The sequence below is a fragment of the Centrocercus urophasianus genome, unplaced genomic scaffold (assembly GCF_019232065.1).
Source record: "Centrocercus urophasianus isolate 14NV4802_14NV808 unplaced genomic scaffold, USGS_Curo_1.0 seq_20, whole genome shotgun sequence".
Lineage (NCBI taxonomy): Eukaryota > Metazoa > Chordata > Aves > Galliformes > Phasianidae > Centrocercus > Centrocercus urophasianus.
Window position 1 is genome coordinate 11,074,744 of NW_024884756.1, and position 17,188 is coordinate 11,091,931.

The 17,188-nt window shown below is 40.1% G+C and overlaps 2 protein-coding genes across 10 annotated transcripts in view; both read right to left on the reverse strand.

Moving 5' to 3' along the window:
* Positions 1-477, reverse strand: part of TRAK2 (trafficking kinesin protein 2) — a 72,404-nt gene extending 71,927 nt beyond the window's left edge. For all 8 annotated transcript variants that reach the window (XR_006169400.1, XR_006169399.1, XR_006169403.1 and 5 more), the window contains exon 1: positions 437-477. The gene's annotated coding sequence lies outside the window, so the exon portion shown is untranslated. The remainder of the gene's footprint in view (positions 1-436) is intronic.
* A 2,498-nt stretch (positions 478-2,975) lies between these two features.
* TMEM237 (transmembrane protein 237) lies at positions 2,976-16,091 on the reverse strand. Of its 2 annotated transcripts, none has more exons than XM_042822240.1 (13): positions 16,059-16,091; positions 14,629-14,660; positions 13,660-13,670; positions 13,084-13,140; positions 11,516-11,629; positions 11,139-11,253; positions 10,288-10,448; positions 9,564-9,687; positions 8,338-8,529; positions 7,452-7,525; positions 7,041-7,134; positions 6,035-6,156; positions 2,976-5,079 (listed from the first exon to the last, which is right to left on the reverse strand). In XM_042822240.1, the coding sequence occupies exons 1-13, from the start codon at positions 16,086-16,088 to the stop codon at positions 5,012-5,014; spliced, it is 1,194 nt and encodes a 397-aa protein (XP_042678174.1). In that variant the 5' UTR covers positions 16,089-16,091; the 3' UTR covers positions 2,976-5,011. The 2 variants fall into 2 exon arrangements, with proteins under 2 accessions (XP_042678174.1, XP_042678175.1); XM_042822241.1 differs by lacking the exon at positions 16,059-16,091 and adding an exon at positions 15,064-15,458.
* Between the last annotated feature and the right edge of the window lie 1,097 nt (positions 16,092-17,188).

Genomic DNA, 17,188 nt, shown 5'->3' on the forward strand with positions numbered 1-17,188 from the left:
TTGCACATACTTAAATTAGAGATGTCTGAACAAACATTACTTCACTTTTGTTTGTTTCAAGAAAGCCTGATGCCAAACATCTCAGGCAGCTGAAGAGCTAGGTTTGCAAGCTTCACTTGAAATAACAGCACTCTACACTCTCTGCAACAATGAACCTGAATACTCATAGCAAAGTGAAGTAAAGCATAGACTGACTTAAACAGACAAATATTCCAGTCTCTGGATTAAGTTTATAGAGAGATTTTTTGCAGTTCTGCTCATTAACTGTGATACTTTCTTCTAAGGAACAACATAAAATGTGTTAACACAAACGTGTGTTAATGCATCAGTTAACACAGTTGTATAATCAATGAATATTAAGGTTATAATTACAAAATAAATGAGAGTTAGGCAAAGCAGATTACAATAACAAAAAGAGAACTGATTGAAAGCTTACCCATATCCTGGGCTCGCTTACAAAACTCCAGCAGAGTGGATCTCCAGACAAGATCCTTCCCCACTGGTAGCCAGCTCTTAAATGGATCTAGGAGGGGTGGAGCCTGGCTTCACCTCTTCCAGCAGCACAGCTGAATTGCCTTCACCTGTGCTCCTGTGGCTGACTCATGGCTCGCCTCAGGTGATCAATCAGAGGTTCAGGCCGTGATTCAGCAGTTCCCATACAACAGCAAATGTGTAACCATCATACTGTTGAACTAGTCACAGCTGCATGGCACTGAAAACAAGATACACTGAAAATTAGATACAGTGCTGTAAAGAAGTTTTTGCATACAATTTGTATTTTCAAAACCTGACATAAGTGATCTGCACTGATAAATGCAGGTTGACAGACTTCCTATTCCAAACTGACATGCTTCCAAGCACAATGAAGCTCTAATTTCTCAGAACATCCATGTATTAACCCTTACTCATACCAATTACATGTTATTAGCATATGAACTAGTGCTGAAGTCAGACTTAAAACTTTCAAAGAATCTCGCGTGTAAGCTCAATGGGAGACATTGTAAGAATTTTCATACATTTACAAAATGTTCTCATGCCCTATGAAACAGAAATTAATAGATGGATTGCTTCTGCAGTTTTGACATTTGTAGAAACAGAAGATCACAAGTGGTCTGGGTTGGTTTTTTTGTTGTTGGTTTTGTTTTTTCTTTTTCTTTTTATTTCTTTTCTTTCTTTTTTTTTTCTTTTTCTTTTTTTTTTTTTTTTGCTGCCATCTTTCTCTTATTTAGCATTTAACACTATGTAATGTAATTAAAAACTTGTCACAAAAGAAAACTTCTGTTATATATCATCCTTAATATAACCATGTTATTATGTTTCCTACTGTCTTGGTCTAATGACAGATGCAGCAGCTTGTGAATGTCTGAATGGATGAACATAGGATAAAAATGTGATTTAGTCACAATAAACTTGATTTTCTATATAAAGTACGTCAGTAAGTATCCATTGGAGAAATGATTGTTTCTTCCAACTGATATCAATGAACAAAAGCAAGCATTACCAAAAAATTACCTAGTTTTACCTTACATCTCTCTTTTCCCTACTCCCTTTTTCTACTCAAAAGTGATGTAAGCAGTTTTTAGCCTGTGAAATCATGGAAAAATGTTTAAAAAAGACTGTTCTCAATGTGTCTGACAAGAGGGAGGTACCAAAAGTAGGTGACTTATGTGCCCTGTCTTTAATGCTAGCAAGTAGCTCTGCTAAAGTACATTAGGTTGTCTAATAAACCACTAAAACACCTAAGATAGCTGTAATGACTTGTCCCAGTGATGGTCTTCTCTGACTGATGAAGAAATACTATAATTCAGAGATCCTGCACAACACATCCTGTGAGACTAATGTCCAAAGAACAGGAATATGAACCACACTGCAAAATCAATTTAGTTGGTGCAACAGCGCAGCAGAGACTTAACAACTTAGAAAAGAAAGCACTGAAAAAGAGGTCTACTAGTACGTAGCAGAATAACTTTTGGTAATTAAAATAATTAAATCTGTCCAGAAACTCAAGATTCGATGAAGGAATAAATATTAGATTTAAACTGGTTGCTATGGAAACCACCATGATTCCCAAAAGCAAGCAACTGATCTTACTCCGCAGATCAGTTATTAAACATGCTAGTTATCAAAAAGCCCCACAAATTTCTGCAAAATGCAAATTACACAAATTAGCTGCAATTGTATTTGGCTTACTTTTCATTAAAGTTTTGCATACCATTGCTTAATGCAGATTTTCATGTTATTACATCATTTAGCTGGATTTTAAGATTATCTTGAAGGAAATTATATAAAAGAGGCTTTAGATTGTTTCCAAAACTCTCACTGTAAGAGTATATGAGCAGTTCTGGCTGAAATGTACTTTATTGCTGGTTTCTGCTGGTGATGATGTTGCCCTGCCCTGGGCACCAATGCCTCCACATCCATCAGTGGTATGGCTCTGGCCTCTAGTGATAGATTTTATGAACACATTCCTTGCATCAACTTCGTTCTGAAAGTCTTTGCAATGCGAACTTTTATGAGCTTTTTAAGCGCGTCCCTCAGGCCACTAAACCGCCACAACTCCCGCCATTTTCTGCAACCACTTGCAGACACGCCTCTAAGCCAAACCCACCTGGGCCCAACCCGCTCGTCTCCCCGGCTCCTCCCCTTCCGTAGCACCGCCCGTACCTCAGAAGCCTACACGTTTCTTTGGCTCGGCCCCTTCGTGAGACTCCAGCGCCGATTGCCCGGAGAAGGAAGGAAAGGCGGTACTGACGTGGCCGCACCGCCTCCTTTAGGCAGAGCCCAAAATGGCGGCCGTGCAGTTGGACCGGCCGTTAGGCGCGCGCAGGGCGCCGCCTGCTGGCGGGAAGGCGTGTTGGCGGCGGGCCGCGGCTCCGCGTTTCGTCCCGTCGAGCATCCCACGGAGCTTTGCTGCAAAGACGCCGAGCAGCACTTCATCACAGAATCAGCTTGTATACAGTAACATAACGTTAGCGTTGAGAAAGAAACAACTTAGACTGATTTATTTTAAACAAAGTAAGCTTTTGGAAACAGTACAAAATAGTACAAGCTGAAACTCATTCTGACCACTTCCTCACTCGTTTCAGTTATTTAAAAACAAAAAATAGGCACCAACTTCTCTGCATTTTTTTCTTCAACACAAAATACCGCATTGAAAACAATGGTAATGGAAATGCACAAAGGCATTTCAATTAAGGCTTCTACATATACTGCATGTTCTGCAATTAAACATCTATTCTGTAAACTTTAAGATGTTCTAAAGTTTTCCAAGTAACTAAATGCACACACACATAAAAAGCAGCTAAATTCCACTGTGAGGCTCAACAGAATGAAAACTACCTTGTAAAAGAGGTAATAAGCCATGAAATTGTTTATCTAACTGTGATTTTAAATGGCAAACCTCAAACCTCTTTCATTCATCTAGGTTATACTCAGGTCCTCCAAAAAAGGTACAAACTAGGAAGGCAAGTCTGGCTTGAACTACTGATGCCATTAATTAAGTCAAAAAATCACTGCTCAACCATCTCACAATGAGAGCAAAATCTGGCTCCTGGCTAGCATTGCTTTGTTTGTGGGATACTTAGAAGGCCAATTCCTAGGAATAATTTCAGAAATGAAATCAAGCAGTGACGTTCCTCATGTTTCTCTATACTGATTGGATGCCTTCACACTGTTGTGTCAGAGCTCCATACTTTATGAGAGAAGTTATACTTTTTATGTATATGCCAAGATAACAGAAGCATGAAATAGCAAATAGAATCCATTACTAATCTCTTCTTCAGGAGCTCAGCAATTCTGTAAACCAAACACACGATGCTTGAAGAATCTGTGATGTGCATTTCCCACTTTGCAAGGAAATTACTGTGTAGAAACCTATGTGGGAACACTAAGCAGTGGCCTCATCTCTCATCTCCTACAGCAAATCACAAGGACCTCCAAAGTAACACTGATGGGGAGCAGCATCCTGAATCTCTTTGTTACAATGTACAATGCAGCACTGGCTGTAATCGAGCTCCACGGTATTACAAGAATACATACACTTCATAATAATTGACAAAAAGGTTAAGCAGTTCCTTCCCACAAACAAGTGAATGCCCTAAAATAGAGCCAGCAGTTACAGAAAATGTTTCAATTCCAGTAGAACTTTCTTTTTTCTCCCCTCTCTAGAATTACATAATTACTTAAATTTGCTAAATAAGCACACTAGAACTCAAGTTCTTGACAGAGCAGAAGCTGTCCTAGTTATTCATGTTCCCATTCTTGTTTTAAAGCAACTTAGGCAACAGTGTAGAAACTTACTGGCTCTTTTACATCTCCCTTCCACTCATTCATCTAGCTAAACTCACCACTACTTTTATAAAACACAGTAGCCTCCAGGGAATTTTGACACTGCACAGCTTTTAAAACCACCCTCAGACACATTAAATAAAATAATGCAAAACTCAATACATATTAAATAAAATTTAAATCTAGTCTTGTGTAATACTTGCATGAGAAATCTATTTCAGACTAGCTCTTGCCTACATCTGCTAAGGAGATAGTTCTATCCTGCAAGACATCTGCATTTATTCACTTAAACTGCTTTCTTCCTAAGATTTGTTTTCATCTCTCATCTCTATGGAATATCTTAGAAAAAAGATATACCTCAACTGCTAGCAGTGTCAGTAACGAAACACAGATTGATGATGACAATATAGCACTGCTGTCAAAAAAGCACTGAATAGCAGATCTTCAGAATTCACCCATTTCCTCTGCCTGTCTAGGTAGCAATGTTTACAGAAGTACCTTGACTTTATGTACTGGAGATAATATAGATTACAAAATAAAAAGAAGATATATAAAAGATTTCAGTCACATTTGAATAATTAAAAATTAGCATACATAAAAGATCCATGAAATATATACAATATAAAAATACTTTTTTTTTTTTTCTTTATGAAAGTTATAATACATGGTTAAAATACAGAAAGCTTTGAGCCATCAGTTATAACTACAAGGTGCATGTTCCACTCTATGGCTGGACTCTGGGTATGATGACTCCCTGAGGAAATTCCTCAATTTCAGTATGAAACATGAGTTCTGAAAAAAAGATAAAACAATACTGCTTTTACTGAAGAAAGTTTCACCTGAATATTATTACATTATTCCAGAAAAGTTCTATGGAATTTCCCCAAGCCTCCTCCTTTTCTTTGTAGCCCTTGTATCAGCAATTCAGTAATGGGAAGACCCACCACTGTCTTTAGAAAACTGCATTTGTCCTCCCACATTAACACAACTAGTACTGACATTAGCAACTGATCATAAGAAGTAGGCTTCAGCCTGGACATTTAAATGTGTATCTGAAAGTAGACTGATAAATTGTTCCAGTTTTGAAAGTGTCAGAACCAAGACTGAAGATTTCCATTTAGAGACCTGATCATTTACTGTTTGCCAACAATTCATCAATGTGGCAAAAATTACACAATCTGAATGTGCAGCACTGTAATTTTATCCACTCAAGTTTTGAAATCCCACACTTCTTTTTGTTTTGCCATTCTATTAATACTTCCTTACTACTTGGGATAAATCCTAACAGAATTTTTGTATTGAAATTGCTGAAGCACGTTACCTAATCCCAGTTGACATCTGTAAATATCTATAATCTCATCAAAACCTGAACTAGATCACACCTCTGTCTTCCTTGAATAAGCCTTTTATTACTTCAAAAATGACTTCTAATTACAATTTAGACATCTACTGTAAGTTTTACTTTCAATAATTCTAAAAGCTGCCAACCAGTTGTTTGTTTGTTTGTTTTTTAAACTAATTGAGTTACTAGAATCAATTAGGATAACTGGCAGCAGCTGAAATATAGAAAGCCGTAAATTAACGTACTAGATTAATTCAAGCATATTTAACCAACCTTCTTTGGTCTCCCAAACACAAATCTGTTCCTCAGTCATAACATTTCTCAGTACTAAACTCGAGCACCCAGTGCAGACCATAGTAGATAGGAGTCTGAACAAATAAGTTTTTGCCAATTAACATTTCCTACCTTCACTGTGGTCTAGCTCTGGTCGGTAAGACAAGAAGATCCAACTTGCCCCAACTAGAATAGATACTACCAGATTCACCACAATCCATGGCTGAAGAATTTCTTCCTCCATACCTGCAGTCCTGGGAAAAGCACATCAACCAATTAATCAGGTTACACACCAGTATGCACATATTACAATAATAACGTCAGCAGAATATCATAAAATACAAATAAAAAGCTTGCTAAGTCAGATGTAATAATATCACTATCATCCTAATGGTCTGGCTTTATGAAGATCTGGTAAAGAGATTGTACACCAAAGACAGCAACTTATCTCACAGAGAACATTCACTTGCAGATTTCAGCAGTACATTCCTTTCCCTGGCTAAGAAATAGAAAACAAAAACCAAAACGCACTGTCAAACTTCACTATGAGGAAAGATATCATATGAAGTCATCAGCAGATCTTATTTTCATCACTTCTTTGTAGGGCAGCAGGCAAATGAGCAGCAAGTCATTGAAATCTGCCTGGAAACCAGTGCAAGAACTTGTAGACAGAGGCCAGATAAGATGGGGGTTTAGGTAAAAGGTTAGGATTTAAGTTGGCTGATACGTTTTATACTGTCATTAATAGCAGCAGGTTGAGATCTTGTTACTAGAATCCAGATTTTTCAATAAACACTTATAAAAGCTCTAAAAAAGGGAAAAAATAGCTAACTGCACGCAGCAAAAGAGATACTTAAAGTTTCTGTCACCCTTCATGTTCTCTCAGCATCGTTCTAACAAGATGTTCAAGTTACGATGCATTCGTGACCAACATGACTGAGACCAAATATGACTTCTCATTTCTGAGCGAAGGTTTCAGAGGTTCAAGGCACACTCAGACAAAGGCAAATGCAGTAATGGAATTCTTTGTTAATACTTTCTTATGCATCTTATATAACCTTTTGAATCCAACAGTTTGACTAAGGTTCATAAGTGAGTGACGTTACAATTTACAGAAGACCTTTCTTAGGTTTCCTACCAGATGCTGCCATTTTCTGAAGGTGGTGTGTAGAGGTTAATTCTGTCACATGTCATCTGCTGACTTAAGGATAAGATAAGAGCAGTGAAGTACACTGGAAGAAATGAAATTAGTGTCAGGTATAAAGCAAGTAGAAAATGCTTTCTCATCTTTTGTGCTCTGCATTCATAGGAGGGGAAACAACCATCCCAGCAGTAGTGTCACTAACGCTACTACTGCAAATACTTTAAAAATGCGCGAAGCATCCGTGATCCTTGAATGCTATTTTCAACTGCTCCCCAAGTCACTTATTTTAAGGTAGGCAATAACAAGAAAAATCCACTGAAAACAGAACATAGGATTTTTTCCATTTACTTTATTTTTTGAAAAATCATCTATTTTTCCTCATCCTATTCACTTCAGGATACTTACAGAACGAAGCCAATGCCGCTGGGTCTAGGGTAAGAAAACCCCTCAGTGCAACTGATGCTTTTGCCAAATCAATCCTGATTAGAAAAACAGGAGTCATTAACACAGCTCAATAAGATAATAATATTGTTCTTCTAACAGTGTTCTGTTGCTTTTGCTTTTTTCAAGATACCTTTTCCTGTCTGTGTTATAGTGCCTTAATAAGCCACTATGCTGCACACACACGCAACGATCCTCACTATGCCAAGCTCCAGAAAGTTTGAAATTAAGGATGATGTTCCATAAGTTTTGTAGCTTTCACACTGCAGTCAGGGAGAGTGGGGAGCAATCTGCTCCCCCCAGTCCTTCCCATTCATTTCAGTGTCTGCACCACCAACAGAATTAATGTTAATAAAACTACTTACAAAGCTCACACTGGCACAGGAGAAATTAAGGATAAACTCAAGATTCCTTCCTGACACCACTTATTGAAAAAAAGACACAATTCCTTCCACGAAATAGACTCCTTCCCTGTCTTACCATGCTGCCAAGGAAACAATGCATCATTAAAATAAACTTCAGTGAAACCAACTCTTTGAGACATAATGCAGAAGCAGCAGGTGAGCCAGGTAAACTGTTTATATAGCTATGTTGCAAACTTAATTGAATAAGGAATTCACATGAAAAGTAACCTAACAGCAACAGCTGTTCTCTACTCCCCTCCACCACAGCTCTCCCATTTGGTTTACTTCTTGATTACACAAACAGCACTCGTACACTGAAACAAGGCAGCAGGTAATGGACAGAAATGAGTAACAAAAGCCTGAATATACAAGTACACCTTTTAACTATACATCAGCTATGTGCAAAATCATTCACCAAGAGTATCATTAAATCATCAACAATTTACCTATCAAAGGCTGAGACTGTGCTGATAGACAACAACAAGTAGAACAAACTTTGAGCAGGGTAGGCTAGCATCTTATACTGCTGGAGCAGGTTAGAAACCGTGGTAAGCTGATTTCCTGCCAAAATGTAGATAACAACGATGTTCCATACAGCATAGCCAGCAAGAAAGCCATGGGTAAAGAGTCCGATTACCCTGAAAGGATAACAGAACATTTGAGAAGTTTAATGCCTTTAACTAGGCATTAAACTACAGATGAAAAGGCCTACAAATTCACCCCTTCAATCCTGCTGCTGTGATAGATTGTTCTCAAGTGCTTTATTCTGATCTAGTTTCAAAAATCCTAAGCAATAAGACTTCTGCTTCCTCCCCTGACAGACTGCACAAGAGCGTGAGCACACAACCAGGAAATTGCAGGTGTTCTGTCTGATCCTGTTGCTACATCCCTTTACTAATGCTACTGGAATCAAATACTTTCACTCTGTCTGTTTCCCCATTTTATCTGTAGCTCCCCAAGACCACTGCCCCTTTCATCTATGCAAGACTCTTTAATCCACCCCTGAGAGAAAGTCAGTCTTTTCAGAATTTCTTCAATCTGTAATTGCCTTCCTTGCTAACAACAAGCTAGGATCAAGCATGGGTTTCCAGGTAAAATACAGAGACATGAAAAAGTTGTCATCTTCCCATTCTGAAACACCATACAACCACAGATGGAAAAAAATATATATCATTTTTTACTTCTGTGTATTTATTTTCTGCAATTTATGCCCAGTCCAACTTCACTCCTCCTTTTTTTACTGGAAAGAGTTCAGACATTTTAACTCTGCTCATATCACAGCTGACAGGTAAATCTCTTTTTTTTTTTTTTTTTTTTTTTTTTTTTTTTTCTGTAGGTCCCTGGTATTTCTGTTATCATACATATCTCTTTCTATTCATCTTTCTTCTGAATCTTAACAACACAGCTTCCTTAATTAGCTTCAGCTTTTTGTTCTTTTTAGAGATTGCATTTCAAATGGATGTCTTGAGTAGAAATAGATATTACCTTCAACAGAAAAAAGCTGGTGCACTTATGCCACCTGCATACCCAACCACCACCTATAAGTATCCACATGAAGTAAAGATACATCCAGCGATAGAGAAGAGACGCTAAAGTCTTACAGATAAGAAAGAAAAAAAAAAAATCCACACAATGATTTCAGTTTCTTTACATCAAAACATTAATCCATCACCTGAAACTTCGGTGCACTGAGAGGGCAACATCTCTGGTGGTCCAAGACGACTTCACATCCAAAAGCACATTGATATTTTCAGTGGTTTTAATCAATTCTGCACGGTCGGCTGCTTGAAAGCGCCCTAAAAGGATGAGAAAATTTATTTCAGAGAGAGCCATTAACTTCACTCAATATTTTTACATTAATGCTTGAATTTCCTATCAAAATTTCCATCAAATTTCTTCTCTCTTGTGCCCCCTTTTCTTCCCTGCCAGCTTCCATTCATGATGCCTCCCTCTGTCAGTGTGGTGTACCGTGACAGACCAGGATTTATGAATCTACAGCACAACTGGGTAAGTACTCAGTGTTCTGTACTAAAAAAACCCACCACCAACAAAAAAATAACCTTCCACATGCATGATTTTTTGCAATATAGTAAATACTTCTCAACCTGTTGTGACAGTATTAGGTCAAGTGAGCTCAGTTCTGTACTACCAGGTTTTTTTCACCTACAGAACCACAGAACTAAAAAATCCAACAAATCAGTAACACTGCAACACTAGCATTCACTGCTGAAAGATTACAACGTACATTTCTTCTCAAGTACTTTTTTTTGCTGGCAAACTCCCTTTTAAAATTCTGCCCAATAGCAAAATATTTGGATTTTAAATACAATTATGTGTTCATGCAAGAACTTAAGTTAAAAAAAAAAAAAAAAAAAAAAATCACACAATGCACTTACGATTTTTTTCTACAAACACCTTGCTAACAGGCTGGCTAATTCCACTGGGAGCAGCAAACACAGGCTGCTGATCTGGGCTCCTTCTGTGTTCATCTTCAATGATGTCATCCTCCTCTACCTCCAGCTCATTGGAACTGTGTGTTTCTGCCGGCCGAGCCTTCCTATCATCACAAGTCATACAATGGGGCAGAAGAAAAATTTAAAACTTGAAGATTTCAATGAACACTTACCATTCCTAACCTCACTGATACAAACAGATTAAGCTACTGACCAGTATATTACCCCCGCATAAACTTAAAGCTATTATTCTCACTAAAGCACTAACACTAAGCCTTGATTTGGCGGCTTTTCTTTCAATTTAGATACCTTCTTGTGTCAAAACAATAATTTGGGAAAAGTACAGAGCAAGAGATTAACAACCAGAAAAAATACGTACTAATTAAATACAAGGCCAAGAGAATGGATGCTTGTGGTTGGAAAGCCAACTAGAATGGTGTAAAGGCATAGCTCTTGGAGAAAAGGCGGATAAGAAAGCAGCTGTTTCTCAGAAAGTTAAGAAAAATACAGGAAAAATGAAAGGAAGCAGTTATGTGTTTTAATTTTTTATGTACTGAAACAGTAGGCTCATGCTACCATACTCTGAACTGAAATGCATCCAGATACACACAAAACAAACATGTGAAGAAAGTGAGATCTTAGCCCTGGACAGGACTGCGTGCGTACAATTTGCTAAGCAACGTAAATGGTACTGTGAACTTCCAAGATCCTGTGTCTTTGTAAAGTGACACTAAAATGTTATTCAGTTACTTCTACTGCCACAGATATTCCGAATTATGAGCTATTCATCTCACTTGGTTCTTTTTCTCTGTTTGCGGACCACTGGTTCTTCAGCTTCAGGAACATCCACGCCATTTCCATTCTGAAATAAGGATGCAATGTTCTGCTGGGTAAAGGAGGTCTCAGAATCTGGAGATTTGAAAAAACAAGCCACATGAAAATTGTATAGCTTTTATGGGATTAGAGACACGTTCACTTAAATACAGAAATACTTACTACATAAACATGGCAGAAATGGCAACTCTAAGCTATCATTCACCCAGAGATTAATTCTACTTGTTAAAAGGGCACTCGATTTGAAACACTTTAAACCAAAACACAAACTGGCCAGTCATATTTTTGTCACCAGGTTTTATTCAGCCTTCTTTGCAGCCTACCATTATTCACGTACCAGGAGGTACTTTCTTCTTCTTGCGTTTCCGCTGAGGAGGGACATCCTGAGGTTCAGGAGTTAGGGGCTCACTGCTTTCAGACTGCCGACGAACAGTCGCTTGGACAATGTCATCTAAAAACCAGAGAAAAACCTCCAGCAACTTCAATCAAAGCTGCTGAGAAAAAGGCAAGAAAATGCTGCTACCTGTTACACAGTGTAGAATATCTGTATTTGCCCAGCTGAGGTGAAAACATACTGGCTAGAACACATAAGAGATGGGAAGCAAATACGGTAATAAGAATATACAAGATGAAAACATACGGTCTCTGTTTCATCATAACAATTTCACATCTGGGAGGAAATGTAGGTATGCAGGAAGTAGCAGGATTCCCATTCAGGTGTACAACAGAGGACTGACAGAATGGAATCTACTACAGCAAGGAACAATAGCTCTGTATTTTTCCTTTCTATGTGCAGAGACAATAATGCAGGGGACAGAAAAATTAACAGTAACAAGTTGATTCAGACTGACAGATAAACGTGTTAAGGCAAAACGGTGTAATAACAAAGGGAAATTTAAATTAATTGCTGAACAAACAGCAAAGAATCCAGGAGGAGCAGAAAAAAAAACAATTCTGAAGAAAGCTTACTCCAATCTGAGAGAAAAAGGGCTAAGCCTTGGAGGAGCCAGCTTTTCATGGCAGGTAAACATGAAATATCATCAAACATTCTAGCATCAATTGGCATCTTTTCATACAGGAGGACAAACCTTTTTAGAGTGCTTTTAAAGCCTGATATTTTGATACTCTTTTAATCAAATAAAGGAGTATATTTATACTCCTTTATAGGATATACTGATACTCTTTTAATCAAATAAAGGAGATTTACTCATCAAACCATCAGTCCCAAATCAGCTGATTTACAGAAATCCAGTAGATTCTATTAACATCAATTCTTTATCAAAGCAGATCAGACTTGTAATTTTGCTTAAAAGGATATGTTTATTCAGCAGATGCACTTCTTGTAAAAATGCAAGGCTCTGGTGTCAGCCATGCTTCATGCTCTTAACTCTCAGGCGACAGTGGAATGGTTAACTTGTGACTTTATTGGGCCGAGGATTTAAGCTGAGCCAATTTGTTAAACTAGTTGTATGTTAGTTCATTCAAAAATTCAAGCACTTAACACACTCAACATTGCATGCAGCTTACAGATGGAAGTGACTATTTAATTAAGTATTAACAAAATTGAGAAAGGAAAAAAATAGCAGGAATGAACATTAAAGCATTTTTTGCAGTTCAATATTAAAATTTGCTCTATTACCAGTACTGGGAATGGATCCAGGGAAAAAGAGAAGACAGAAGAAGTTACTTTAAGGTAGCACTACGGACTTGCTCTAAACATACAGACTGTATTCTGGTGGTGGTGTGTGCTGGGGAAAGCACTTGACACAAAATCAATTTTAATAAAGAAACTGAGAAGAATATTATTCCAAAACAGAGTACAAGACTGAAAAAAAAACGTATTTGTCAGGAGCTTGGCTACAGTGTAGGTATCACTCAGGATTACAAACACAGGTGGGACCTTACCTAAAGGAGTCTTTCCTTTGGGCTTTCTTTTTTTGGGACGACTGAGTGGAATGTCATCTGCAGAACAGAAACATAAGTCAATGTGCACAGCATGCAAAAATCTCCATTTTTCTTTTTTAACAACCATACTGTTCCAAATTAAGAAATAGAGTCCTTTTTACAAACAAAGACATCCTTCAGCTTTTAAAGATAAGGTGACAATTAACGGATTTGCACAAGCAGGAAAAGTGCAGTCGAAAACAGGAAAGCAAGACAACAAACCTGTCTCGTGTGCAACAAAAGCTAATGCATGTTAAGCAAAAAACCAAATGATGCTCTGAAGAATAAACTGCTTCTTTAGATCATAGTGACAACATTCCAGTTACCCTGATTTATTATGGAACTACCAATTGGTAAAAAGAACAGAGGAAAATACCAGATAGTTCTCACAATAGCAGCCCTAATACCCATGCAATTTAAACAATTATCAGCCTACATTTAGGAAAACTGTAAGGACCAATCCTTCAAGAGAGGATGAAGCGACACCAAAAGGAACTATCCATGTTTACGATTCTCTTTGATGACAGAATAACTCACCCTGGTTTCCACTTCACATTTAATGAGAAAAGGCGTTGAAGAGCAGCACAAAAGGAACAAAGGTAAGAAGAGAGTTAGTTTTTAATCAACTCACAACAGTGACATTCTCTCTACTTTTTTATTTGATAAATTCCCTTATTTCATTCCTATGTCTTTTTATTGGCAACTGTACACAAAAGGGTTAAGTGTACGAAGCAATCAACCAGACTCAACACTTTGCTAGTGACCGTGCAGTTTCTTGATTGGCCAGCTGTAGATCAGATTAAAAGCTATAATCACCTGGCTAATTAAAACTTGCCTGACATATAACAAACTAACAGAAGTTACGAAACATTAGAATATATACCTTACTAAAAACACACTAACTTTATGTGTTGCCAATCACGAACACCACATTTTCTCTAAGGTACTTTGAAGGAATTCTGACATATACATACGCCATAAAAATCTGTAGAGTTGCTTTTCCTTCCACATTGATCATTAAAATGCTGGGGGAAAAAAAGCCCAAATTTCTCCCTATATTACATCAAACTGATAAACACCTATGTCTCCATTTGATAATATCTAGCTGAAAAATCCCTGTCCTGATGGATTTGCAATTTAAATATGTCAAAGAATGCGGAAAAAACAATAGCAACAAAGAGTTAAGGGAAAAGACAGTGAAAAGAGAAACATCAGCAAGACTGAAATAAATGCTAATAAAACTCATGCTGCTTTTTGTCCAAGACTTTAAAAGGTTTAATCTACCTGAATATTAAAAATGAGGTAAGTTTTTTCAGCCTCTAAAAACATCATGTGCTTTATACATTTTGTAAGGGATTCTAGAATAACAAAGCAGCAAGAAAAGCCATGTTTTAAAAGCTACTGTAACTATGCAGGTACTTATCAAACTGATTTTTCTTCATTTCATTTCTCTTAAAAACACAGCGGTAAAAACACAATCAACCCTGTAGAACGAACTGATCTTACCTTGGCACTGGAGGGAGGGCACGTGGGGGGCACTGAAACATAACAGAGAGACAGAAGTCAGCTTCTCCCAGTGCAAAACCATCCCGAGGTCTGTTAAACCACTCCACAGAGGACAGCTGCTTCCAGAGGCAGTAAGAACTCACACCATCTATGTTTTGCCACCTACGCTTCCGAAACCAGATTCTAAACATCTCATACATAACCAAATACATAAATAGTAAGAAACAAGTATCTCCCATTACCAATCTGAAATGCAATTCTTGCACTGGATGATTCCCATCCAGATACAGGTGAGCAATTCACTTGCTGATTCTACATTACATAATTATATTTAAGAAGTACAGCATGAAACATTTCACATGTTCCAAGAATTCAGTCGATACCAGCAACACAAAAGGCTGCTTGACCAGTAAGGCTCAAGGGTCCCCAACTCACCACTTGTTTTTTCCCCATATCATTGGAAGCAGTTCCCTGGAAGAGGCACTGTGAACAGTTCTCCACTCCTGACGTCGCTCATGCTGAACCCCCGCTAATTCTGAACTAAAAATAAGCTTCTGGCAGCCCGGATTAGCTGGCTATGAACCTCCCTGCCCCTGGGCCAGGGCCCAGTGCTACTCCTGCTGGAATCAATGGTAGTTTGCTCTGGCAGCAAAGCTCGTCCTAAAGAGCACCTGCCCCAAAACCGCATCGCTCCATGCGCCGTTAGAAGTTCAGGTGAGTGCTACTCGGGGATTTTCACCTGACAGATGAAACACCCTGAGTGAGGAAGGGAGAAAAAAAATCAACCTAAGTTTAGCTCGGGGCTCATTGCTTTCATCGATTTCTACGTTGGGGAGGAATCTATCGTTAATTATTTAGGACAGGTCCAAGATCCGCAGCCCTTAGTCGCAGATCCCCAGGGCCCGTAGGAGCACGCCGCCGACCCAGAGCGCAGTGCCGGCTGCAGGAGAAGGGGCCGTTCGGAGCCACCAGCCCCGCACACCGCGCACTCCCGGCACCATTACCGTTCCGTGAGCAGCCGCAGGGCCGCGGGAACGCGCCTAGGAACTCTCCGAGGAGGAAATACACCCGCGGCCGGGCGTCTGTTCAGGGAAGCAGAGCGAGAGGTGCGGCTCCGGTAACGCGGCACCAGCAATGCGTTTGCCCTGCCAGCGCGGTGACCGAGCTGCCCCAGCGGGGGTCGGTTCTTCAAACTCTAACACATACTCTTTACGGGCTTCGCGCTCATCATACTCGTTATCCTGCGAACGCACGGGGACGGAAACGCGAACGCAACGTGGGCTCAGCCCCGGCCCCGCTCCCTCCGCCAGGGCAGGCCCTCCCCGGCCGCACCGAACCGCCGCCAACGCCCGCACCGCGGCCGAGGCCGGAGAAGGCTGAAGGCCCGGCCCCCCACCGCCCTTTTCTGGGGAGCCCCGCCGCGCCCTCACCCGCTCGGGGCCCGCCCGCGGCTCCGCCATGCCGCGCCCGCCGCCGCCGTCCCGGGCCCCGCAGGGAGGAGCCGCCGCTCGCTTCCGCCCCGCCCCGCCGCTACGGGCGCGATCTTCGGCTGCACGGCCGGCCGCAGAGCGGAGCTGCCCGCACGGATTCTCAGGCCGGTGGGCAGGGGGGGAGGGGGCGGAAGCAAGGCCTTTTCCAAACTGGGATTTTGGCTTCCTTCGTCTCGTTATCACTGACACTATTCGCAAATGAAGCGATAAGCTCTAAACGGGAAGAAAATTAAACCACAAAGGGAACGAACACCCGATGCTGTGCTTTTCTGCCAGCTGCCTTTCAATTTATGTCCCACTGCTGTGAGGGGCACAGTACCAGCCCATGCACCGGTCCCTCTCCCACTGCTCCTACTCACCCCGTTCCAGGGCCATGGTGGACTCTGCTTTCCAGCGCGTTTCTCACCAAGGACACCGGCTCTGACTTCACAAGAAGCTAGCTACAAGAGCAGGCTTAGTACAGGAATCACCTCTTGTAGGCAGCACAGCCTTCACCAGTTCATTTTCTCCGGGGAAGCTGGGCTGACAGAATGAGCTGTTTCCTCAGCATCCAATGCACCTGTAATGCGAGATGAAGAGAGTGAGGAACTTGCCAGCTGTAATCACTGTACTCCCTATGAAGAGAACATGCTGCCTTGCCTCAAAGCAACAGGACAAGGGGCTTTGGATTTGATTTTCCTCTTTAATAAATCCATGTTTCGTCAGTTTTCATTCACTTGAGTTGATGGAGGACAAGCCAAGCCCTGCTAGATCATGGCGGCAGCTCTGCCCCACCGAGTGGCCTCAGGTGTATGCTCATTGCTCACAACCACTACATGTCAGTGTGTGATCAGCACTGTCTGGGCTGGTCTGGGACAGACAGAGGGTGCAGGGCAGTGGTAACTTAAGTTATGGCAAATAACTGTGTACATTTTGATATATTAGCTGTACACAGATTGATGAACAACAAAAAACCATGCAGCCATACTGTCCACTTTGATACAGGAATTTGAGAATAGATTTCAAGATTGCAAAAAAAAATTTTTTTTTGTATATTTAAGACTGCAGTCGACATAAATGAATAACCTGTG